General features: G+C 35.4%; 1 protein-coding gene across 7 annotated transcripts in view; it reads left to right on the top strand.

Annotated features, from left to right (window-relative positions):
- Nucleotides 1-25,875, top strand: part of LOC124167285 (mitogen-activated protein kinase kinase kinase kinase 5) — a 67,441-nt gene that overhangs the window by 20,039 nt on the left and 21,527 nt on the right. For 2 of the 7 annotated variants that reach the window (XM_046545204.1, XM_046545202.1), the window contains 5 exons: nucleotides 1,614-1,652; nucleotides 14,522-14,572; nucleotides 15,656-15,750; nucleotides 21,466-21,708; nucleotides 25,273-25,475. In XM_046545204.1, coding sequence (XP_046401160.1) covers nucleotides 1,614-1,652; nucleotides 14,522-14,572; nucleotides 15,656-15,750; nucleotides 21,466-21,708; nucleotides 25,273-25,475 — 631 coding nt within the window. The remainder of the gene's footprint in view (nucleotides 1-1,613; nucleotides 1,653-14,521; nucleotides 14,573-15,655; nucleotides 15,751-21,465; nucleotides 21,709-25,272; nucleotides 25,476-25,875) is intronic. The other 5 variants (XM_046545206.1, XM_046545203.1, XM_046545205.1 and 2 more) reach the window with 4 other exon arrangements.

The raw sequence follows: 25,875 nt of genomic DNA, 5'->3' as shown, positions 1-25,875 counted from the left end.
TTAACCTCTGTAATTGCTAGTGATCTGTTAGAAATGAAGTAAATGGAGTGCTCAGTCTCAAATTTATGTGGTAAACTGTCGTTCGATAAATATAATGATTGACGAAACAATGCTTTGCATGATTTTTATTCAGTGCGGCGCTTATAAATTGTTTGAATAGTTAGTCGTTATTTGAGTAAGGAAATTTAGTGATGCAAAAAAACATCGCCTTTCGCCTGGATTTATGCTTACGTTTATCGGATAGATGTTTATCTGTCGCCGCACCACTCCTGTTCCTGTATATCTGTTCGCAACAGGTATATTGGCTATTATTTGCTCCACCTCCGGTAAAGCGACAATTCGCTATAGCGAGTGTTTATTAGTGCACCGTGGGGTGTCGTTATATCGAGGTTGCACTGTATAGAAGTTGACACGGATTTGTAATGATTTGCGAGTCATCAATTGAAACATGTGCCGTTGTTTCCTGAAAATGTAATCAGAATCCATGATGGTCCAGTAGAGTCCAGTTGAAATGAAATGACCCATGATGAAACTTACGTGAAAATTTTTTTTTTTAATGGCGAAATCTAGTGGCTCGACCTTTGAGTCAGTGTACATAATTATAGTTTCCAGTCTTCATTACCTTTGTAAGATACTCCCTGTGAGTGATGCTTGCAGGGGTACTTCCCGGTCGCCGAAGTAAGATCATCTTCCCTCTCCCAAATTCTGCATTTGGCGTTGGAGAGTTTTGTGCTGAATGTTTGTTGGCACAAAAATGTTCTGTGTTGGTGAAATTAAATTGAATTCATTTATTTATGTAAAACCTATAAAAAAAGATGGTAATGCGTTGATTAGGCACATTTCTCCCATCTATACCATGGGCATTTCAGTGTGTAAAGAATACAGAATAAAAATAAACGAGTTTCTACTGTTTACACTCTTACATTCTTCTAGGAGAAGAAGCTTAAATGTTTGCATGAAGAAATAATCCTGTATGTCTCTTATTCATGTAGGAAGTTGTAAATAATCTACTGGATATTTAGCTGATTTTTGTTTCTTAATTGCATACCTCATGCATAATAATTAATCAAACCCTTGTTTGTGGCTGAATATGTTTGAAATTATTTTATATCAGCACAATTTTTAAAATGTCAACATCTTAGTGCATTTGGTTGTGTAATATAATGTGTTATGTGGATATATGAAAATGAACTTTGAATTTTTAATGTGATGTGTGTGTTTATAATAATTATTCTGATGCCATTCTAATTTTTCATTACTTTAGAGTATGTAATAGATATTTTAGAGTAAAATGGAATGTGCCTATATGAGTTCTTGATGCATTGAATTGTAGAACTCCTTTTGGAAACTGAAGTAATGTATGAAAATACGGAATGAACCTTCCTTGTTTCTATTCAAATCCTAATTTGGGAAAATATAGTACATTATAATTTTTCCATGATTTCTTTTATTTGAAGCAGTTCTTGATTTGACTGTTTTATTGATATACCTAAAGTCAGTAATTTTTTTGTTGATTTTGATCCTATTATATTCATGCATTCTTATTATTATATTATTTAGTATTTAAAAAATTTATTTTCAATCACACATTCTGGTTCATTTTTTACCTACAGGAGTCTATTGCAGTATATTGATGAAGAACTTGTTTTAAGGTAATTTGTCGTAGCATATCTTCTACCTTAATGAACACAGAGGTATGCATGTGTGGCTGTTAATAGACTGCAAGCTCGTAATAATTAGCTTTGGTCAAACCTAGGATGTATTTATTAATAATTTGCATGAATGCATGTTTAGACTAAGGAATTTCAAACTATCAGTAGTTGTGGAAATAATTGTCATTTTATCTCAGAAAAACATATTTAGCTCGAAATTTCATAACAGAGTTAGAAACAGTAATGATTAATTTCAATTAAATTAATTATTTGAACCTTTCTCTTATATTTTTCTTATCATTTTTCTGGATTAAATTCGAGCTATATCTTGGTAACAATGCAAGAATTCATTCATTTTTCCCAGTTTTTGTGACGAGCAGGATCCCAAAGCATAGAGAGTATCTTACTTTTGACTTTTTAAATCTTCCTGAAACTCTGAGTGGGATTTGTATGGTGTCAGGCTAAGTGACCTAGCCTTTGCAGAAATCTACTGAAACTAAGTGAACTCATACATTTCTCTCTGAAACTTTAAAAGACCGGATGATTTTGTGAACATCAGAGTAAAGGCATTTGTTGCCTCGTCAAAATAATTTTTATGACACTGAATTTTTGAAATTTACTTTTCGGATTGGAAATATATATATTATCCTACTATTCAGACTTATCAGCTAACATTTACATTATTTGTGTCTACATTTAGAAGGATATTTTTTTTTATATTTTATTCCATAGTGTTTCTCCCCCTTTCTTGTTTACTTGCAACTATTTTTTTTGTGAAATTGTTAATGCAGAGATAGCGGTCCTCAGTAGCATTGATGGAACAGCTTTGTCCTTCTATTCCTCAATATAATGAATTTATTTTATAGGTATTGTCCTATTCACGTCAAAGAAGTGCAATTATGTGAAAAGAAAAAGTCAAAAATATTTCATAATTTGTATTCTGCCGCATTATATATGTTAAAAGCAGTAAATCTAGATAATTTATGACCAATAGCTGAAGCATTTATGAATTTAAAATTTATTTAGAATTTTCCTTGCTCTTATTGAATAGCATGACAGGGAGGGCATGCTTACTAAGAAGTTCTTGAATTGGTGAAAGCCAAATCATGTTGTTTAAACTGGGCTCCTTCATACTTTCATATTTTGATCATGTGAAAATCGAACATAAGTTCGGAAATCTAGGCCAAGTCTCTCCGGGAAGATTCATGTCCGTGACTGCATTTAGGAAAAGTTGCCACGGAGGTAAAAGATTTTTTAATTTTTTCTATATCCCATCTCAAAAATATGAGAAAGATAGGCGTTTCACATTCGATACCAAAGTCTTGGTCATTCATTTGTGTTTATATTTTCTATGATTCTTCATCCCTACTCTTTTATTATCCATACTGTATTTCTCCGATTATACTCCCCCTCTGAATATAGCCCCCCCCCCCCCTAATTTTGAGGCTTCAGTTTCGGGAAAAGTAATAAAAATGCGTTTGAATATAGTCCCCCCCCTTTACTTTTACCATGGGCATTTTTGGAAAAAAAGGGGGGACCATATTCAGACATATACGGCAATTGAATCTAATTGTTTTTGTTATTATTAAGGTTAAGTGCTTGTATAGTTTCATTTGCTTTGTTAGCATGCTTAAGGAGACCAAAGGCAGGGTTCCCACTCAACCGTGAAAACCGTAAAACTGTGAATAAGCTGTGAATTTAGTCTTCCAGGAAAAAATCTGGAAAAAGCTGTGAATTTCATCATAAAACCTTTAAAAAGTCTGTCATACTTGATTACAGAACTACGATTGACAGATCAAAAGAAAAATCGATTTGTCGATTATGTTTCAAGGTCAGTCACGCGCAGACACTGTCCACACATTCATATGCACATGTGTATTCAAAGTGCAATTATTGGTCCGCATGCCATGATGACACATCATTGATCTTGAGTCTGTGATTGGAAGACCGGTAAACAAAGTGTTCGTTAACTCTGATGAAAAATCAGACACTTCTTAACTTCCCTACCACCCTGCTCCCTCCATTTTCCCACTCAAAAACCTTTTGCCTGAATGTTGATATTGATAGGTGACGTCATGAGATATAGAGACTCATTGCTGCATTTGCATTCATGGTGTCTGTTGCGATTGATAAATTTTTAGTTAAGGTGCGGCCGGTGATTATTACATCATCAATGTTTCTGCCCTAAAATGGCCTATCAACAGACCGTGAATTTGATGACATTTAGGGCCGTATTCTTAGTCGACCCTACATATCCGTCCCTACGTAACAAAAGGCCCCTACATGCGTTTCTCAGTCGACCCTACATAAGTGGTGGGGGGTAATTCCGTCGTCAAGTTCTCTGAGATGACGTAAATGAAGGCGCATCGCCAATTTTCCACTCTTCTGGTGGCGTAATGGGAACTAACTATGAAACTAAGAAAATACGTCTGATAATTTTCGGGCGTATTGTTAGGGCAACGGCTCAAAGTAAATAAACAATCGGTGTCGTCCGCCAGGTCGTGTCAGTACATTAATTATCGTTACAAATACTCTCATATCGAGCCAAAAGTAGAACCTTATTGTCTTTAAATTACTTCAAAAGGGGTATGTACAAGATAGTAATATGTACGGAGCATATATGATCATTGATGTGTGAACTTAGGTTGCATCACCAAGGTTCGATATTTGGCCGCCATGTTTTTGTAGTGTGTAGGGTTGGTTCAGGTACCCTACATCAAGTAGGGCTCGTTTAGTTCCAAAAACGGCCATATGTAGGGCTTGATTTGGCGTATGTAGGGCGAGATCGGTTTATGTAGGGGCTGATGACGTATCCAGGGTCAGTTGACCCTACAGGGTCGACTAAGAATACGACCATAAAAACCTGGAAAAAAACGTGAAATTTATACAGGGATCCTACTCAACCGTGAAAACCTTAAAACCATGAATAAGCCGTGAATTTTTTCTAGCAGTGAAAAACCTGGGAAATCCGTGAATTTCGCCACAAAACCTTAAAAATCTCTCAAACTTGATTGAAAAACTACGATTGACACATCAAAAGAAAAATCGATTTGTCGATCATGCTTCAAGGTCAGTTACTCGCAGACACTCTCCATGCATTTATCTACACATATGTATTCAAAGTGCAATTACTGGTCCCTGAGTCATGACGGCACATTGATCTTAAATATGTGATTGGAAGACTGTTAACCGGTAAAGTTTTCATTAACCCTGGCGAAAAATCAGACACTTACTCACTTCCCTGCCACCTTACTCCCTCCATTTTCCCAGTCACAACCTTTAGTTGGCCCTGAATTTTGCCAATGATAGGCGACGCCATTAGAGCACTTTCATTGCTGCATTTGCGTTCACGGCATCTGTCGCGTCTGTTAAGTTTTTAGTTCACGTGCAGCCGATGATTTTTATGTGATCAATATTTCTGACTAATGTGGCCAGGGCCGGCCCTAGCAGGTGCGGGGCTAGGGGCGAACCTTCAGTGCAGGGCCCTTCACTTAAAATATTAAACTCTATACCCCATCTACAAACTCGAGCATTTTGAATCCCTACCACTCTCTGGCTAAGTATGTGTTCCCTCCCAAATTCAGACTTCGTAATTATGCCGTTATGATACCATCACGCAGTTGAGTTCAAAATAGTATAATACAAATAAAGCGTCCGCTCTCACTCATGTCAAGTTCTCTCACTCGTTGTTATCACTCACACGACACAATACTGTACTGACAAACGCAATTGCACAATAAAAATTACTGCATTATTATTCCTTTTTCATTATATTATTTTTTGTCTAGCACGGACTTAACAATACAGTAATAGTTGAAATTGCGTTTTCAAAACTATCGTATATTTTAATTTTTTTTTCACGAACTCCCCCCAAAGCGGTCGCCCTGCTCTAAGGCCGGCCCTGAATTTGGCTCATCAACGGACCGTGAATTTGGAGACATTTAGACTGTGAAAACCTAGAAAAAACCATGAATTTTATAATTTAGTTAGAGTGGGAACCCTGAAAGGGCTGGTGCATATTGAAAGTTCTGGTTTCCTATGCTGAATATCCCAGTTGAAGTTGTAAACTTTGTAATAAAATATTTGTTTAAATCTTATCACCTTAGGGTTTAGTTTTATAATTCTTCTATTGCCAAATAGTGCTCAGCTTTATTTTAATTCTAGTTTCAGGATCTACCTCTTAAATTTTTGTTGCTTCATATTATGTATTATATGCAATGATTTTTTGGAATAGATATTACCTTGTGATTGCATGTCTTTACAGCCCATTTAGCTGTGTTATTCTATGATCAGCAGTTGCTTTGTATGTTACTCCTTACATTTGGATATTTTTTTGTGTTAGGCAGACCGATGGATATTACATTTGCATGGTAGAATTGATGATGAGGCAGTTGATTGATCTGTGACTCTGTGCTTTTGCATTGATATAATCTTATCTCCAATGATGTAAACATGGGATATGCGAGTAATCGGAAATTCAAGTCAAGTAATTGGTACCCGACTGGAGTGTTTCCATCACTATGGTGAATGTCAATTCGTGTCGAGTTGTTTCGATTTCCGAGCTGTGGATGCCAGTTGGCTCAGAAATCTGCTGACAGGAAGCTCTACCATCAAACTCATGCATATTAATGATCACATTTTTATTTGAGCTTTTTTGCTAAAATGAGGATACCTTGTTAGTCTTAATTTCATTGCCCAATTTTTCAATTTTCCGACTAAATCTTCTAACTTTGCTTAAGATAGGAGACAGGGATTATTCTGAACTTACCCATCTTCATGCTCGTATTACTGGAGTTTTTAAAATTCCATTTCTCTAGTCTCAACATAATTTGCTATTCAGTAACACAAGTTTTATTTTCAAATGTTATGGAGCCTCTTAATAATGGTTTAAAAAAATGCTATATACAGTAAAACCTCTTTACATCGTAATGGAGGGGACCAAATTTTGGGCAATTTGATGTATGGAGGTTCACTATAGAGAGGTTTTAGTGGTAGGCACCATTTTTTCATATCCTTGGGAAATGAAAGGTGCTACTGTCTTTTAAGCCATTATATTAATATATTTAAATATATAGGTATGCATAAGTGAACATATATTTACAATTTAATGGTTACACAAAGGTAAAAGTAAATTGTTCAAGAGGCTTTTTTAGAAAATAAATTAGTTAATGGATTTGCTTAAAATTTTTTTCAAACTCTTTCGAAATAATGTTTTCAATTCCACGAGCACTTTTTAATGCAATTTTCACTGTAAATAAATCACTGGCTGTTTTTGTTAATGCCTTTTGACCTAAGAAATAATTCCCTGGTCTAAGGGTTGTAATTTACTAATAGTGTTCGGAGGAAAGAACAATAGTTTTATATTTCGAAACATAATTTCTTCATCCTCGTATTTAACTGCCTAAGTTTATTTATTTGTGCAGCCTAGGTATACAGTTTCTTCTGTTTTTCCTCGGTTTTTTAAAATAGATGCGAGGGTGAATGATGGTATTCCAAAGGTCACTGCCTTCTGCCTGTCCTCGTTGATGGCTTGGAAAATTGCTAATTATGTGGTAAAGTCAAGCAGTCGCCTTCTTTTATTTCTCGAATCCATCATCAGCCTATGATTAATTAAGTAATTTTCATATTTTTTTCATATTTATGGCAAATAATTGAAAATATTCCTTATTATATCTTTTAGAATTGATTTATCATTCTTATAACATGTGACTTGTTAAAGATTATAAAAAAATAAATAAACACGTGACTACCGCAAAAAAATAGACAAAAAATTGAGCGTAATTTTGAAAATTTTGTTGAATTCCCTCTCTCCAAAATACAATGCACGTAGCGTTCCGAAGAAAAACTCTGTCGAGGGCACACAGAAACGCTAGGTCTGCCAAAGGACGTGATTTCCCGGTGAGAATGCTGGGCGAACCACTTCAGAATGCGGCGGCGACGGTAAAAAATTTCATTGCCCTAGCGCATATCAGCTAATTAGCTGCCTCCTTCACCTAAAACTGCCGCGCATGGATTGATGTTCGTTCAGTATTGCTAGAAATTGACGTCCCGGACTCCCGATGGAAGAGTCAGATTTCGCGGTATAAATACGCAGGCAAGACATATGACTGTCGCTAAGCGCAATAAATTTTAAACTACGATCGTTCACGAAAGCATCGAAAAAATTACCTAGGCAGTAGTAAGAAAGTGCTACACCGGGAAATATGGGAATAAAATAATTGCAAAACTGTATTTGATTTATTTTAAGTCGCGGAAAATTCATGAAATGTTTTCATTTCAGAAGCGGAAGTAGCAATGCGGTCGAGTAATTCTGTCTCCATGGATGGGAGTGAAGTTAGTTGAAATATTTCCGTCAGTATATAAGTGATTATAAGCTGCGCTGGTCGCCTCTTTTATTAACTGAACATAGTATGTAGGCACTTACAAGAAAATAAAGCCATCAGTAAAAGAAAGCGAGTGCTATCGCGCGATTTTGACCATGATTCGAGAGAAAACGATGTATTCTGTCTTCATTTACCGTCACTTAATATATGATTAGGGTAGTTGGATGCCCTACCTAATGGTGAACGTGAAAATTATTAAAGGTGTATAAGAAAAAAATAAGCGTGAAACATTTATCGCTGAAAATGTCATTCCATGTAGGTAATCGCGGCTGCAGCTGGTCTCTAGTTGTCTCGGTACGATTTGCGGAGGTAGTTAGGCCGCCTCGGGGCTGTCTTGTTGGTACGATGTATGGAGGTTTTACGAGATAAAGAGGTTCACTATATAGAGGTTTTCCTTTAAATTTACATGTAAATCTGACGGGACCAGAGGGTTGGTACGAAGTATGGAGGTTTACGATGTAAAGAGGTTCACTACATAGAGGTTTTACTGTATCTACCTTGATTATTTTACCTATTTATGTTTGTGATGAGAAATGAAGAATTTAGAGGTAGAATGAAAAAGTGCAGGTTCTGGGCATAAAAAAATATTTTAGCAAGTAAAACTACTGGAAATATTTTATGATGGAAATATTAAATGAGATTTTCAGAAAAAATTTAATGGATGAAGTATTGTTTGAAATCATTTTTTGATGGCATTAATGGTTTTCTGGTCATTGCTTGGCTTTTGAGGTTTTTTGGGGCATTTTTTCTGCTATAGGAAGGTTTTTTTCTTTACTTATAATAGATATTAAATATGCTACATTTAATTACTTATGAATGAAATTTCTACTTGCTTTATTGCTGAAATTTAAGTGGTAAAAAATGTGAATCATTTAATTGAATGAGATGTAGCTATTTCTAACTTTCAATTTGCATGCCATATAAGGAGTTTGGATGAAGTCTGGAATTTATCTAGAGTTTCCTGTGGTTTGTGTGAGAATCGCTCTTTGCTGTGGCTACAATATGTCCATCTGTATTATTTTTTTCCTAAAATGTCACAATTAGGGAAGCAACATTCAATCAAGTCTTAACTCTTACAAAAAAAGGTGTGAAAATAAAATTGGGTTGCATTCATACTTTCATTCACGTGTTACAATAATTTTTTATTCCTTTTGTATAGAAATTTCCAAATACATATAGGTATTTTTAAGATGATAACTTTAATGTGACCAGCTCATTTTTTCATTGGGGATAATGGCAATTGGAAAGATTGGTTTCAATTTTTTGTTCATTGAGGATATACCTCTTTTCATTTCGTTCGTTAGGTGATTAGATTGAATATGAGCATTGTAAACTTTGAAAACTCTCAATAGTAACATAAAAATGGATGCAAGTAGGTCTGAGTGGTGAATTAATTTGTGATTAAATATTTGTGTACAGTATGGTGATGAGAGGTATTTACAAAACTTTTCTACTTTGAGGCTTTGAGGGAGCTTTTTACTTGCACAGGCAGTGCATCAGTCATGATACATGCTGTTTCTTTATTTCTTAAACTTTATGAATGATATTATAACAAAGCAGTCTCTAAGCTTAAGGAATAAAGGTTGTTATAGTTTGGCAACCTTAATGCAGAAAACTTAATCAGGTTAATCAACGTTGAGTGAGCTTACATAATATTTCGATACCTCCACTGCAAAAATGCTCAAAAAATGCCCACTGAATCAAATCCGCTCATCTAGTGGCCCTAAAATACAAATCCGCTCAGCTGGCAGTGTCCAGAGTCTGCTGCAGTCAGGAGCTGAGCATAAATGCTCACCTCCAAGCTTGGAGAATAGGAGATGAGCATTTATGCTCGGGACACTGCCAGCTGAGCGGATTCGTATTATTGGGCTTCTAGATGAGCGGATTTGATTTGGTGGGCATATCAATTTTACTGCAGGAATGGTAGGTATAATGCATTTTTATTCATATTTAAAGTGCAGGACAAAGTTGCCAGTAGTTTCCATGGAGAATCTCACTTTGCCATAGCCACTGTCGGTTTTCGTTAATGTTGTTAATTTGTTTATAAAAAAATTAACTTTTTGCGTTAACTATGTTAAAAGCATTATTTTTCCATTGTCTATGTTTTTGATTCTGTGTACCATACTATGTATTTATTAGAATGGATAAGCATAAGTTCATGGTGATTACATCATCATCATTTAGTATTCCGTCTTTAATGCTCAGCTTCCAAAGTCCAAAACTCTTAACCAATATCTTGGTAGGTGAACACCTTTTCTCTTTCTTATTGATGATTGTCTTAGGCAGTTGAAAAACGAGTTTCTGATATATTTTCCATCCACTTTCCATCATTCCAACTTCTATTGGCATTTGGTTTTCCTGTCTTTTGATGTTTTTACAATTGCAATTAGTAGCAGCTCAACTTAATTATTCTAAATATTTATCCAATATGCCCTATCCTAGGCCTCTTCCTTGGTCTCTCCTCTCTTCTATCCATCTATCATTTGAACACTGGAACGATGGAATGAGCCAGTTGAATTCATTCCTTTACTATTTTCACCAATTTCCTTTTATGAATTTGGCCTTTTGTAACTCTTTATCCACTTCAAAGATCTTTAGGTCATTACAGTCAAGTATCTGCCGTGCAAATTTTTTTAGGAAATAGATGATATTTTGCCTAGAACGACGACATGCTGTAGCCAAAGTGGCTCAATCTGTACTTCTAGTGTTAAGTTTCCTTTAGCTCTTGTCTTCCTTCACTACTTCCTCAATTACTTTTTAAGTATCCAATTGTCCTATAAAAATTGGCCTGATACAGTTTTCCTTTCTCTCATGAATTGTTAGCAGGAGTGCTCCTTTCTCCCCAATTCTCTCTTCAGTGGCTATTGATTTCTCTCTGCGTCCACTCATTCCATTCTCTCCTGCCTCCACCATACTCTTATATCAATAGCATTTATTCTTTATATGTATGTTTCTTCCTCTCAGTACAGTAAGTCCTTGACACACAAACAAGATGCGTTGCGAGACCTTGTTCTTTTTATGAAAAACCCAAGCATGGCAACAAAAAGTGTAGTAATCCTGCATAATGCAACACTGCTTTACAATATAATGTTAACTTGCGATGGTGACAACTGATCTTGCTGTGCATGCGATACGACATGAGACGAAAAAAGTTTTCTGCCCGCAGGCAGGAAAAACGCTGAACAGTTCTTGACTTCACAGCAGTTAAATTGATACTTCTTTTAGACTGCTTAAAAAGTGAGTTCCACTTTGCCACACCGCTTTGCATCGGCCAACCTCAAAGGTGCCGAATTTTGAAATTTTTTGGCACGCTTCAATTTTTTGCATGTTTGTATCCCGTAAAGTTTGTAAGTCAAATGTTCGTAAGCAGAGGAATTACGGTATACATAATAAAATCAACAGATTTAGGCGTTACTTGGTGGAACGATGAGATATTCATGGTTAAATAAAAACACAGTACTATTCCACAACCTAGGTTGTGGAATAGTACTGTGTTTTTATTTAACCATGAATACTGTATACATGTTTTGCACTCCTGCAAAATAATAATCCACAATTGACATTTCACCAGATTTTTTTCCTCAGTTGCAGATTCTTGCCACTGCTGAACACATTTCTTTCTTTGCCAAAATGTTCATTTCCTGATTCTCTTCTGGACACAATTTCAACAATTTTTTTGTATACTAATACTCTGCAAATAATTCTGCCCTCTGATCTATTTTTCATTAATTTGTCGTAATATTTGTATTTGCTTCTTATTATTTATTCTAATTATTCTCTCTCATACACTTTGTTTTCCCAGAATTTTTTATTCTTTGTCTTTGATTCCTCTCCTCAATCTTGTCATAATTTCTTTAAGTATATGGTCTGGACTGTGAAGTACATAGAGATAAATATGTTCCTCTTGTCAGGGTCCCACCATGTCAGGGGTTATAGTAATACAGGAACACCAGAAGGAGATTATCAGAGATATATTCTCAAATATACAAGAAGACCAGTAGTTGACCACAATGTACCTGCTCTAATAACTCTAGTGAAAAATTATGGTGAAATCTGTCAGTGAATGGTCAATTTCCACCTACTTAAAAGTCAATCCATCTACAATGTGCCTTAACCAGTTACTGGTGAATGTGCAAATAAACTGATTAGCTCTCTTCTTGTGTCTTACCAATTAATTTGTTGTTTTTTTCTCAGTTTCATTAATAATTAAGCAGTAACTCGTGCAAAGTGACATGTAATTGATAGAATATGGCAGTGAGTGATGGAAATTGACCAGTTACTGATTGATTGCTCCATTCCTATTCCTGAAAACTGCCCAAGAAGCCAAGATAAGCAGAACGATTTAAACTTGCCAAAAACTCTCGCCTCGTGAGGAAAAATTTCAGAGAGTATTTGCATGTAAATCTGTTTGTATTAATCTCCATGAACTGGGTTTAATGGGTATTGTGGATGTATTCTAAATTTTCACAACCTACTACCCATCTGCAGCTTTCCATGTTACATTTCTTCTTTTCATGCAAAATTCATCCTATTTTTTTCCATATGGTATAAGTGTTCATTTATTTCTATGATGAATACTAAGTTCCCATTGTAATAGTGCGAAAAATCCACAGAGGAAAAATCATTCACCTTGACCGGGATTCGAACCCGGATCCCTCGATTTCCGGCCGAGTGCTTCAGCCAGTTAAGCTACCGAGGCGTCATTCTCCCCTGTGGATATTTGTGGACTATACCGGACAAGGTGGTATGGACTGCTGAGCATATGATGCGACTAGCAGTCCAGGTCGTGCGCATGGCGCCACAGCCGGAGAGCAAAGCCCGAACTTAGAACACTAGAGGTGTTCGCTCTGGACTTATTTCAAAAAGTCCACAAATATCCGCAGGGGAGAATGACGCCTCGGTAGCTTAACTGGCTAAAGCACTCGGCCGGAAATCGAGGGATCCGGGTTCAAATCCCGGTCATGGCAAATGATTTTTCCTCTGTGGATTTTTCGCACTATTTGTGCATTGCGGGTGACTCCGTAAAAAATTATCACCATGGCTAGTCCCGGTATACTTAAATATTCCCATTGTAAAATAAGTGTTAGGGCTGTCTTCTTATGTTACTTCATTTTATTTAAGCTGGAACTAGGGAAATGACCGCTTCTTAATGAATATTTTGTCTGTAATACACTTGCATGAAATATCTTCCCACTATTTTCTTTTACAATACTGTTACAATGCTGTAAATACTTCAATGTAAGATATTACGCTTATTGTTTGTAATTTATAAAATCTCATATGAATAAACTGTAAGTCTCATAGGAACTGCATAAAAATTACTAGCCAAATAGGAATAAGTAGGAATTGCCAGGAAGCCTTCTGAAAAGAGCGAGTGTATTATTTCCACATCAAAAATCTAATGCAAGCCATTGTAATACTCTCTTCTGTATCGATAACCTGGTTTCATGTGTAATTGTTTTAGGATATTTGAACTATTCCATGTTTTAATCCTTTTGATGGAAGTTTCTTTTTTAAATTCACAAAAAAATTTTGAATATGTATCAGTGTTGTTTCTTTCTCTTTAATTTTTGATTTGTTGTTTTTGACTGGAAAAAAACTTACCTAATGACTACTACTCTCAATCATATCCACAAATAAATATTATAAGTCATTTGTAATTATAAATTACTTGAAATGTGAATATGATTAATTAAGTGATAGCTTCATTTTTACTGGGGTAAATAACGATGGTTGTGTTATGGCATTCATTAATTTATGAAGTACTGATGCTATCAAGAAGTAGCATTGATGTGTTTCAGAAAAGAGGTCAAATACTTTTTTCAATGGACACATTTTGGATTTAAGTGCCTATTTTTTTAATAATTGAGGTTTGGGTGTTCAAATAGATTTTTTTCGACTTTGGTTGAATTTAATTGGCCCAAGATGCAATAATGTGACGAAATATTTTCAGCAATGCATTCTACCTTGAGAGGTGCTAAATTCCTCAAAAAAATCATTTGCTGAAAATTTGCACCTGGTGCTCCATTACTTCAGCTGCCAAAGGCATCTAATTTCCTCGTTGATAATTCTTAAAATAATGTATTTGGGGAAAGCCTTGGCATTTAAATAGCTGGCTTAAGCCTTGGGAATGTGGTTTTCTGCCTACAAGCATGCATCTTGTGTTATTGCTTGTTTGGCTATGTGTCCATGTTTGAGTCTTTGTCAAAGTAAATGATTTTTTACCTGTGAATTTCTTCTCATGTGCATTTGGGGGTGACTTTGTTAAGGTGCACCGTTGGCTAGCCCACGGTTGATTCCTTGAATAATTGTATCTGAAGTACAGCTCTGAAGGCATGTACTTGAAATAGACCCGTAATGGTTTTGGGCTGCTGGTTTTTTTTAAAACATAACACGGAGGTTATATTGCACAGTAAAGCTACAATGTGTACTCAGTTGACCATCAAGAGTTGTTGGCACTCCATATTCTTTCTTCCTCACCCCCAGGGGTAGCCGACATCGACACTTGGCTGATCAGGATCATGTTTATTCCCAACAGTAAGTAGTAAGACTGTGCAATTAACCATTGAGCAATGAGGGTGTGTATTCTCACTTCATAGATACTTTTAAGTTGGCTTGCCATATTGTTGTCTAGCTTCAGTGCAAGGGTGGATCCATTCCTAGCTATCTACTTCTACGTAAAAGAAATTTAATAGGGAGTCATCTGATCGAGGCATACCTTTCTGCTATAGTTAACTGCCAACTAATGAATCTTTTATCAACATCTCACATATTTGTGACATCAATCATGGTAGACCCACCCTTGACTGAAATTGAATGATATTTTTATACTACATGCCTTCCTTTTTTGTTTATAAATCAACTGACATTATAGGTGATTAACTCCTCTTTCTGGAACACACCTTGTTGTATGTACTGGGCTCCTTCCCTGCACCTTCATGTTTTTGTGGGCTGAGAATGTTGTTAAGAGTATTCGCCAAACTAGTTTTTGGTTACTATTTTTTTGTTTTTGTAGAGGTATGGTAGTGACTCACCTGACGTTCATGGTTCACTTTGCTAATTTGCCTTTTAGCTTTGGTGGTGGTTTTCTATTTTGTGGTAGTTGTGACTAATATTTGTCTATTTGTTTGTTCTAAAGAATATAATTAACATTTATAGTGAATGTTAACTTATGAGAGATAAAGAGACTTTTTAGTGTGGGAGGAAAAGGTTTCATGATAACAAAGCCTATTATTGCATTGGGAAATGAGTGTATATTTAAGTACTTAATTTCTCTGCTGGGAAGAGCCACTGTGAACAGCAAAAAATTAAGGATTAAATTCTTAGTCATTACTATACTCAAAGGCATTTGAATAGTTTTCTTTTTTTTTCAAATCTTCAATTAATGCATCAGAAAGTGGAGGAGTGCACAATTTTCCATTTTGAATGTACTAAAAGAACTTGATATTTTCTGCTATTTGATCACTTTTCAATTTCTATACTCACTTGTACAATATTTGCGAATGTGTGTTCATTAACTTCACAAATTTGTGTGTCTGTATTTTTTTATAATTGGTAGGTAAAGGTTCTGACAATTTCGATGTTAAAATGTTGACACTTATTACCTCATATCCTTTTCAGAGCCACATTACCTGTTGGTGAGTCTTCTAGTCCTACTAGTCATGATGGAGAATGTAATGTTCACCGGGGAATGAACTGTATCAGTCACATTTCAGGTAGGCATCATGATAGGCTGGCCTAGTATTTAGTAAATTGCTTAAGAATTATGAGTTTTGAGTCTTTGAGCTCTAGTTCATTTTTATGCATTTTGGCAGCCTCTTTGTGTTCTTTCAATAGCAAGAATTGTCTTTGAAACTCAGGCTTATAGCTGAATCTTCTAGTCATTTTCGTGCATTTGTTTCAGTTTAGATGTATTATTAATCTTTACGAAACAAATATTTTATCAATAGATTTTTTTATTTATAGCCATAGTCACATTTAACTGTTTATGGATGAAATTATTTTGGCCTTGAATCTGCTTTGATGTGGCTTTTTTGCTGTCATATCTTGAACATGAGAAAAATCATTCAAGCAGTATAAATGGTGTGTGAATTTACATTAATTTCATCTTCACATGCTAATTAAAGTGATGGCACTATAAAACATTTTTAAAGGAAATAGGTGGTTCATATTATTATCACTCATATCAGCATTATTGTATTAACTGTATTTTGGAATTAGGGAACTTATTAGATTTACACTTAATCTCAATGAGAAGAGGCTTTCCTTTTCCCTTGCATCAATAAGAAGAGTTTAGCATCTCAGTGGTTTTGAAGCCAATATACAGTGATCAGCTCAATAAGCACGCATACATGGGTATCTGTTTTTCTGTTAACACATACCTTGAAATGATGAAGTGAGAAAATGTGAGATAACTCGGGATCATGTTATTCAATGTCAAGCATTGGCCCAAGTGTATATTTCTATTGATATGCATGTAACTTCTTTTAGAAGTTACTTTAGGGGTAGTTGTAATAGTAATCAGTGGAGAGTGACACTTAATGCTCTATTTTGATGCCTCCAAATAGTGATTTTAAGGACAAGTATTTTAAATAGCAGTTTTGAATGCAAAAAGATTATAATTATAGATGTAACTTTTTAGTTGCATATTTTTAATGCTGACAGTTTTTAAATCAGGTCCACTTATTGCCTATTAAAACCAAGAATGTGAACCCACACAAAGAATGTTTTCATGTTTTACAGTACCTTAGCGTTTATTTAAAAAATTCTATTTCTCAGCGGGTAGCTTTCCTTTTAGATCTAATGATAGATGAGAGGAAAATTAGAGGACTTGTTTAATCATTTTGCTCAAGTTAGTTTTGACTCCTAAGTTTAGTGATATTAAGTTACAGGCAATAAGAAAGTGATCCAAATTGTTGTGCATTGTTGTACATTCTATTTTTGAATCGATACCTCCACTGCATAAACGCTCAACAATCGCCCATCGAATGAAATCCGCTCATCTATATAGCCCTTGTAGTACTAGATGAGCAGATTTGACTTGGTGGGCGATTGTTGAGCGTTTATGCAATGGAGGTATCGGAATGTAGTACTTAATTTTTCTAATGATTGAAGAGTAAATGATGTATATTATTTACATACTTCTCTGGAATGTGATGTTTTTGGTATTAAAAAAGCTGTCATACTGTAGTTGCTGAGAGGAAAAATCATTCTTAGATGTCTTATTTTTGGTTGCTGTTCTCAACCAAATCGGATGCCACCTTGGAGAGTGATAATTTTGAATATTTATATTGAATTTTGATAATTTCTTCAGTACAGTTCCATACCATATCACACAGCCAAAGGGTCAAATTATACTTTCGTTGTACTATTTATTTATTATTTTATACCTACTTTCCCCTCAGATTAAACGTGACCTAAAATGTGGCAGAGATAGGATGGGGCAGTCATACAGACTCAAGCTTGTCCTGACAAGTAGTAGTATATATCAAGCTTGTGACGAATTTGAAATATTCAGGTGATGTGGAGTAAACTTTCAACATAATGAGGCTAAAGAAGAAAGAACCATTTCTCATGAGTTAATTTGACTTGCCATGGATTTACCTATTGATCTGTCTTCAGATTTATTGGTGGAAACAATGTCGTTAAAATAGTAACCAGGTCCAAACCACATTAGGGTTATTATTCATCGGTAGTATTAATACCACCTACTTGGTTTTTAGAATTATTGACTTATATTTTGTGACTCCAGGGTGGTTTCAGGAGTTAGCAGAAATTGCGTAATTCCTAGGTTAATTGTAAAACTCTTTTAGGTTAGTATTCCATCTCAGTGAAGGCTCCAGATTTTGCCGATAGGAGATTATTTGATATATAGTGAAATCTATGCTCATAGTTCCTCCTATTATTGTACACCATTCATCATCATTCTTGATATCCTCATGGTCCTTCCAAAAATCATTCATCTAATACATGGATATCCCTTCGTACGGTACCCCTTAATATCATATAACCTCACCATTGGCACTGAAAATATTTCGATTGGTTACAAACCTGCACCCATCGAAAATGATACTTAGTGGTCTGCACTCATTTTCCTGTCATATTGTTTCTCCTCCTGTGACCATTGAAATCCGTCATTTTAACCTAGTCTAACTAATTATTGACAGCATTCAAATGAATTCTTTCACACTAACAAGCTATATGTGATCATTTAAATCTACATACTTCCATGATAGCCACCTCAATAGGTATATGGCAGGTGCTTAAACACCTGCTGTTAACCCTAAAAAATTTAGGTGTGCATTTTTAGGGAATTGACTACCTGAGTTTATGTTACTCTAATGACAGCGCTGGAATTTCCTCCTCGTTACCCCAGAGGCATTTGCAGGTTGGTAATAGTGGCGGTGCCTCTCCGTTTTCCTTCCCCTCTAAACCCATCCAGTTAAGGTACTGAGTCCCGGCCCCAGTGGCTGTAACCTCGTAAGGTTACAATGCAAGGTTACAGCCACTGTTGAGAACCAGCGGATGAGGACTCACCCTGGGTCCTCATCCGCTACATGAGTTTGACAATTCCTATCTTTTAGGCAAAATATATCTGTAATTTCATCACTTCTATCAGACGTGGAGGTATAATGAGGCTCTTAGATCTTTGTTGCTCATAAAGATTTCTTTTCTCGATTACTTAAAGTCTAAACTTAGCAGCCTTTGAGTCTCTAGCAGCTCCCCACTTAATTTAAGTAAAAACCAGTTCACTGCCCTTGTAGCAGTTTTTGATGAATCGTGTTGCTTTCCTTCTCATATTATTTAGTTTGTGGATCATATCTTTCCGTGTAATTTTCTAATTTGTTTTCAAAAGGGGCTGAGGAGAGGGTGAAGGTTTGAAAGAGGCAGTTTACAGTTCAATTTTTATGTTATTTCGTAACTTTTTGTTGGCCCTCAGTCGGAATCGAGTGATTAGCACATGTGGCCCAAAATGAAGCTAGATGTTGACACTTTCAGGTTTTGTCTGCACTGCAGAAAATGGTGAATTATGTCCTGCTGCAATCACTTGTCTCCAGTCAAGTTTTATTCCGAATATATTATTGCGGATCATATATTGATAATATATATTGTTAATATATTGCGGATTCAAATATGTTGTTCAAATGATGTAGATATTTAGGAAATTACGTCTTTGAAGCATAAGTTTCTACTTATTAATCATTTTGCCATTTGCTGTGGAGGGAATTAGTATTTTTTTCAATGTATTCAGCTATTTTCTAAGCTGGTGTTAATTGCGTGAACCCGAAGCTTAATATTCTCCCTGAAGTGTTATGCAGTTGCATGATTTATAAGTATTTCCTTTTATCATGTTCACCATTTGACCATCCATAACCCTATCGCTGTTAGGTGAATATCGGTGGGAATTCTGAAGCTTTTGTAAGAATGCATTTTGTGCAACTCTAGGGACCTGCAGTTTTTTATTTACGGTAATCATCAAAATAGTTCGGTGTACTTCACCTACTATTTCAGAATAAATGAAATTATTGCCACTACACTTTTCATTATCATCTACCCAGGTTTTTTTATTCTTCAGGATGTATCTACTAAATTGTATACATTTCACTTATAGTATTCTTATCAACTATAGGTGTAAAAAATATTGTGTATCTTTAGAGTTCTGGTCCAGGAATGAAGTTTAGAATGAAGTCAACATTTCGGCAAATTTATTTTTCATCATTAAGGCTAACAAAGCAAAAACCACTGGATTATACAATTAAATGTGTCTATCCAGAACAATTTGGATATCCTTCAATGCTTGATAATATAATTAAAAGAAAAACATAATTTGTTGTATTATCACTTTAATTAATAATTTTGTTAGCCTGTGGCTTTGAATTGTAAGCTGTGAAGATGTCATATAAATTTGCTCTACTGTTTACTCAGAAGTTAAGCTTCATTCCTGGACCTAAACTCCATAAAGATACACTATAATTGTATCCATTTCAGGTAGTAAGATTTCTCAAATACCATGTGGTGTATTACTTTTTCGCTCATTTGGTTAACTTTTCTGGGAAGATTTATCTTGAATAATAAGATGGTGAAAATGTAGGAATATATTATAAGGTTTTAAAATGGTCAGCTTGAATTGACTGGCAGCAGTTTTTGCACTAGCACTGAAAGCTGATAGAGAGTGGCCCACTGATTGTAAAAGGATTTCATACATTTGTAGGACTTCAATCCTAAGTGTTGTTGTGCAGTCCTATCCATCCATTTCTTCAGTATTTGCCACCTACACAAATTCTTTCCCTAATTCAGTTGACTCATAAGTTGAACTTCATTCCTGGACCTAAACTCCATAAAGATACACTATAATTTTATCCATTTCGTGTAATAGGATTTCACTGATGCCTAATTCCATTTGATGTACAGTAAAACCTCTTTACATCGTAATGAAGGGGACCAAAATTGGGCAATTTGATGAATGGAGGTTCACTATAGAGAGGTTTCAGTGATAGGCACCATTTTTTCATATCCTTCAGAAATGAGAGGCACTACTGTCTTTAAAATCATTATATTTTTGTCTTTTAACAAACATGCATGCATTAGTGAGCATATATTTATTATTAACAGAAAGCGAGCGCTATCGCATGACTTTTACCATGATTCGAGAGAAAACAATGTGATCTCTTTTAATTCAACAGTCAATTAAAATGATTAAGATAGTTGGATACCTTTTTTCTTATTTACTGTTAGGTATCCTCTCATATGGAAAAAATGGCCACAACTAATGATTAACGTGAAAATTACAGCTAATTGAAGGTGTATTAGAAAAAAAATAAGGGTGAAACATTTATTGTTGAAAATATCATTCCACGTATGTAATCGCAGCTGCATTAATGGTCTCTAGTTGTCTCTGTACAATTAGCGGTGGTAGTTAGGAGGTCTTGGGGGTATCTCCTTGGTATGATAAGTGGAGGTTTTACGATATAAAGAGGTTCACTACAAAGAGGTTTGCCTATAAATTTACATGTAAATCTGACGGGACTGTAAGGGTGGTATGAAGTAAGGAGGTTTATGATGTAAAGAGGTTCACTACATAGAGGTTTTACTATATTACTTTGTCTCACATTTGGTTAACTTTTTTGGGTATTGCATAGTGAAAAATATTGCATTTATTTAGTATAAGAAGGTGGTGTAAATGGAGGAACTTGTTATCGTGTATTAAAAAAAGTCAGCTGATAGCAGTTCTTGCAATAGCACTAAAAATCGAAAGATTTTTACCAATTAATCATGCATCTCGAAGACTTCCGGATGTTTTGGTCAACTATTACGATTATCCTAGTCTGATCGGTAAAGTGCCAAGGGGCACATGAATGTTTTCACACACTGTCCCCATATCTCCATTCTAAATCATGTAAAAGGGTTAATCAATGATAATTGCATCCCAGGTCAGGGAAATAGAAGCTCTCCATCACCACATGGTGGAGTGAGTGGAAGTGGAAGTCGTAGGCATAGCACAAGTGGTACGTCATTGGATGAAGCGCTCACAACATTGCTCACTGTGAATGGAGCAGAAGGGGATAGGAGTGGAGAGTCTGGGTCAGGAGTAGCCTTTCCAGGAGGTCTTCAACAGCCTTCAACAAGGCAACGTTCGCTCAGTGACAGTGGGCCAAATGACTTGAGGTCCAATGGTAATTTGGATAACCTATCATTTTCAGTGAGAAAAAATGTGCATGTGGATAATCGTGCATGTGACTGTGCTGTGCATGCTTTGGTACCAATTTGTTTCTGAGCTGCCTCAGCTATGTGCTTGCATCCATGTATGTCACCTGTGCTCCTGCATTTTGCTAGCATTCATGAGAGAGTAGGATATCATCAAGATTCGTTAACAGATTTTCCCATGTTTAATTGTTGTCATTCGCAAATGAGAACAACCCATGACTGGGTTGTTTTTCAAAAGAGATCAGTGAGAACAAGAAGAAGTATTGTTGGTATTCAATTTTAATATGTAGTATGCAACTTTTTGCATCTGCAAAATGAGTTTAACACGTAATGTTTAGCTAAATAATGTCCATTATTATTCCTATTAACTTCGAATGCTATCAATATGTTCACTATTTTTTCTCTCATTCTTACAGTAATGAGTTTTAATTGGGGAAAATGTTTTATTTTCTCTAAAAGTTGTTTGAAGAGGTTTTTATGTAGTCTGTTTTGTAAACTTTGTTGGCGTTATAGAAGAGGATATAATTTTTTTATTTTTAGGAATTTTATTACTAATTTTGCACCATAATATTGTTTCAAAAATGAGAAACAATTAAAAATTAATTCAAAATTTTCTGTAAAATGTTTCATAGAATTTAAATGCAGATATATCAAGTTTCACACCATAAGCTATGACGTGGGTAAATAGGAAAAAGTTCAAATTGTTACTTAATCACTTGCAAAAGTCTTTTCACTTAGATTTCTGGTTAGTTTCTGAAATATTTGTAAAAGTGATTTTTTTGGTTGCCTTTCTATACCCCATATTCAGCAGTGGAAGCAAGGTAGGTAGCTATTAGATACAATACAAACTGTAATTGATTTCAGCTGATGTCAATCAGTTGAGAGAGGCAGTGATAGAAACTCAGCATTATACAATGGAAACAAAAATTGGAACTGGGTGTGAATCAAGGTGAATTTATGTATTCATTTATCCATTGTATTTCAATAAAATGGAGCGCTTATTGTCTGATGATCAGTCCCCAAGTGTGTAGAAGTGTTTCCCCTCTTCCCGTTACTGTTCCTTTCTCCTCCCCATACCTGTAGGAAATTTTGTTCCAAGCCATCAGTAATGTTGAATACAACGAAACTAATTCTAAGGGAGCCTCACACATTGTTGAAGGTGATGAGCATAGGGAAAAATACGTAGTCACTAAATTCTAGGACGTTTTCATTAAAAAAGAAAGATTTAAAATTTTATAGGGTTTTGTTTTGTTTTTGTTAGGCTGTGAAGGACTCGTTCTCAATTTTTTGGTTGATTTTAATGGTGTGAAAAATGGAGAGATACATATTTTTTCAGTTTTTTAATTCATCATCTACTTGTCAAGCTATTAATGGTGAAAAAGTTATGGCCTAAATGGTATTGCAGATAAGTTTTCTCTTTAATCAATGTTGAGAAATAAACGGTAATGTAGATAAGTCAGACACTTTGCCCAATGGATCACCACTTCTCAGCTTCTCCTTGGCTTTGTCCATCAACATTGCATGGTTCATTGTTTACACTATTAAGACCTATGCTTTCCTTCATTGTGGTTCTGCTTGAGCAAGTTGAACCAGAACAAGCTAATGACATCACCAACTCAAGAAAATTGGGTGGCAACTAATACATTTTTTTATTTTAAAATTATGAGAGGACTAAATGGGGAAAATTTTCTTCATCTTAGCTTATCTTTCTCTTCTATCAGCCGAATAATTTCGTTGAATATCATTAGGGATTTTAAAATGCTCTTGGCATATTTCAGAAAAGTCATCTGTTTTGCGAGAATTTAATTTTGCGGTAGTGAGAATTTTCATACTTCGTAAAATTTTAAAGTCAAGTGGAACACATAGGGGATAGTTTAAGTGGTAAAAGAAACAAACAATGAGTTTGCCAGGTATTTATCTACATCTGTTTGGAGTTCACTGCGGTAAATGGGGGAGTGTAAAAGCAATATCATGGTAGGTGTTGCTTATTAGATTAGCATGTGTTGTGGTGAAGACAGTTGTGGAAGAATCACCAAGGAAATTTGAAATAACATATAAAAGACTATTTTGCAAAAATATTTGATAGGCTGAATGGTTGGGGGGTTTAAGATAGATGCCCTGTCATTTTAAACTTTCTTCATTCATCATTCCAATTCAGTATTCAACCTGTCTGTCACTGTTAGACATAGAACAAGAGCACTTTAGTTAATTACGAATGGTGGGCCATGGCTTAACTTTGGTGATCGTATGGGAATTGGGTGCCAATCAATGTGGCTGGAATCATGCCTCACTGTGCAGAAATAATGACAAAATATTGTTGTAGAAATGTGAAGAGCAAGTAGAAGTTTTGATTACGTGCATTTCCCAATTATTCATGCATCCTTTCCCCATCATTTGCTTAGTTTTGAGTTCATCCCAATTGTTAATTATGCTCTTTGCTGTTTATTGTTACATTGTGATGTAAACCCTCTTTCTCAGGGATGCATAATTAATCAGATTTTTAATTGTAAAGCTAATGCTCAGGGGTGCAGTTACTGTCAGGCCATTTTTATTGCTTGTCGTCCATAATAGCATAGCTTTTGTTTTACTGTGGCACTAACATATCTTGAAGAGCAGTCACAAATTCAAACTTTCTGAAGATTAGGTTGGTCAAAATATTCTTTATTGGGCTGTCCATATTATAAAATCGAATGTATAAAAGGATCTAACAATAAAACATTATTTTAATTCGATATTAAGGAGTATACATCTCCTTCCTGGTGTAGGGGAGTGTTAAGGGTTCTAGAGAAGCCTAACTGACACAGGGAAAATCTAAATTGGCAGCTCAATAGATGAATGGAAAATCCTTGATACATAATTGTATGAGTAAATTTCAGGTTATATCCTGGATTAATGGAAAGAAGAAACTGAATTACATATGTTTGAGAATTGCCAATCCATTATTTCTTATGCAGAGTACCGCTGCTATTTGATATGCAGATAGAGAATATAAAGATGGAAACAATGGCATACATACCTATGAAAAGGGACTTTTCTAGCCTTGTGCATGTAATTACTGTGGTACTCACCCGGAGAATGCCCTATGGGATACTAATATTTAAAGCTACTCTATCAAAGCGAATTACAATGCTTACGTTTTTAATCTAACTGCATTATTTTTGTCAATATGTATTGCCTCTGCAGAGGAAAAAAGCTTCACTCACTAAAGAGTGCACAACCTAGGTGTTTTTATTTTAGCCGTTCAAATTTCAATATTTTGCCCTGTCAGAGCTTTGAGACAAACTACTTACGATTAAATATGTATATTGAAAGAGAAGTTGCAAGCTCTTTAGCTATATTTCCTTTCCTGTTCCATTTTCATTCGTTACCTCACCTACTTGCTTAACTGATGAATCGGCCCTTGTTACCTCTTTATGTGTGAATGTAAAAATTAGTTGAACCAAGTATTGGACATTTTGTTTTTTGTTCTTTGTTGTATTTCCCATTAAAAGTGAATTCAGTAGAGATGAATGTATAATTGTTTTTATTCCAAGGAGAAGAAAGGGAAGGAGTGACGGCAGCTGCTCGATCAGCCGAAGATGAGGATAGATTGAGTGGTCGAGGTACACCTTCTGATGGTCCCGATCTTCTTTCCGACACCCCACCTGTGCCACCGAGGAGAAGAGAAAGAGGTGGCGTTGGCAGGAGGCACACACCCCCAAGGCCTGTCAGTAATGGCCTCCCACCTACTCCAAAGGTATTGCACCATTTTGTTACTTTTAATCCGTTGAGTGCCATGTAAAATTGCATCATTTCCTGCCCAAATTATTATATTGTCAAGACTGATCTTATAAATACTTGCCTTTTTGCCTTTGAAAGTGCCTGCATATTGCCCTAATCCTAATGCCAAAGTATAATAGCTTAATTTTGATATCTTGCCTTTCTTTCTATGGTGTATTTGTATTTCAACAGTCTTATGTCTTTTAAATGATGTGGCATCCCCTGGTGGGAGTGATGGGGAAGTGTATGCTTGGCTGCATGGGCCGGATGTATGATATCGTGTGATGTTGAATAAATATAGTTAAATCCGGAGACATCCACATGTTTTTTGGAACGTACCTACTGCAGATGAAAACGTAACCATTTCGTTAAAAAAA

The sequence above is a fragment of the Ischnura elegans genome, chromosome 10 (genome assembly GCF_921293095.1).
Source record: "Ischnura elegans chromosome 10, ioIscEleg1.1, whole genome shotgun sequence".
Lineage (NCBI taxonomy): Eukaryota > Metazoa > Arthropoda > Insecta > Odonata > Coenagrionidae > Ischnura > Ischnura elegans.
Note: the sequence above shows the minus strand (reverse complement) of the source record. Positions and strands in the feature narration are given on the sequence as shown.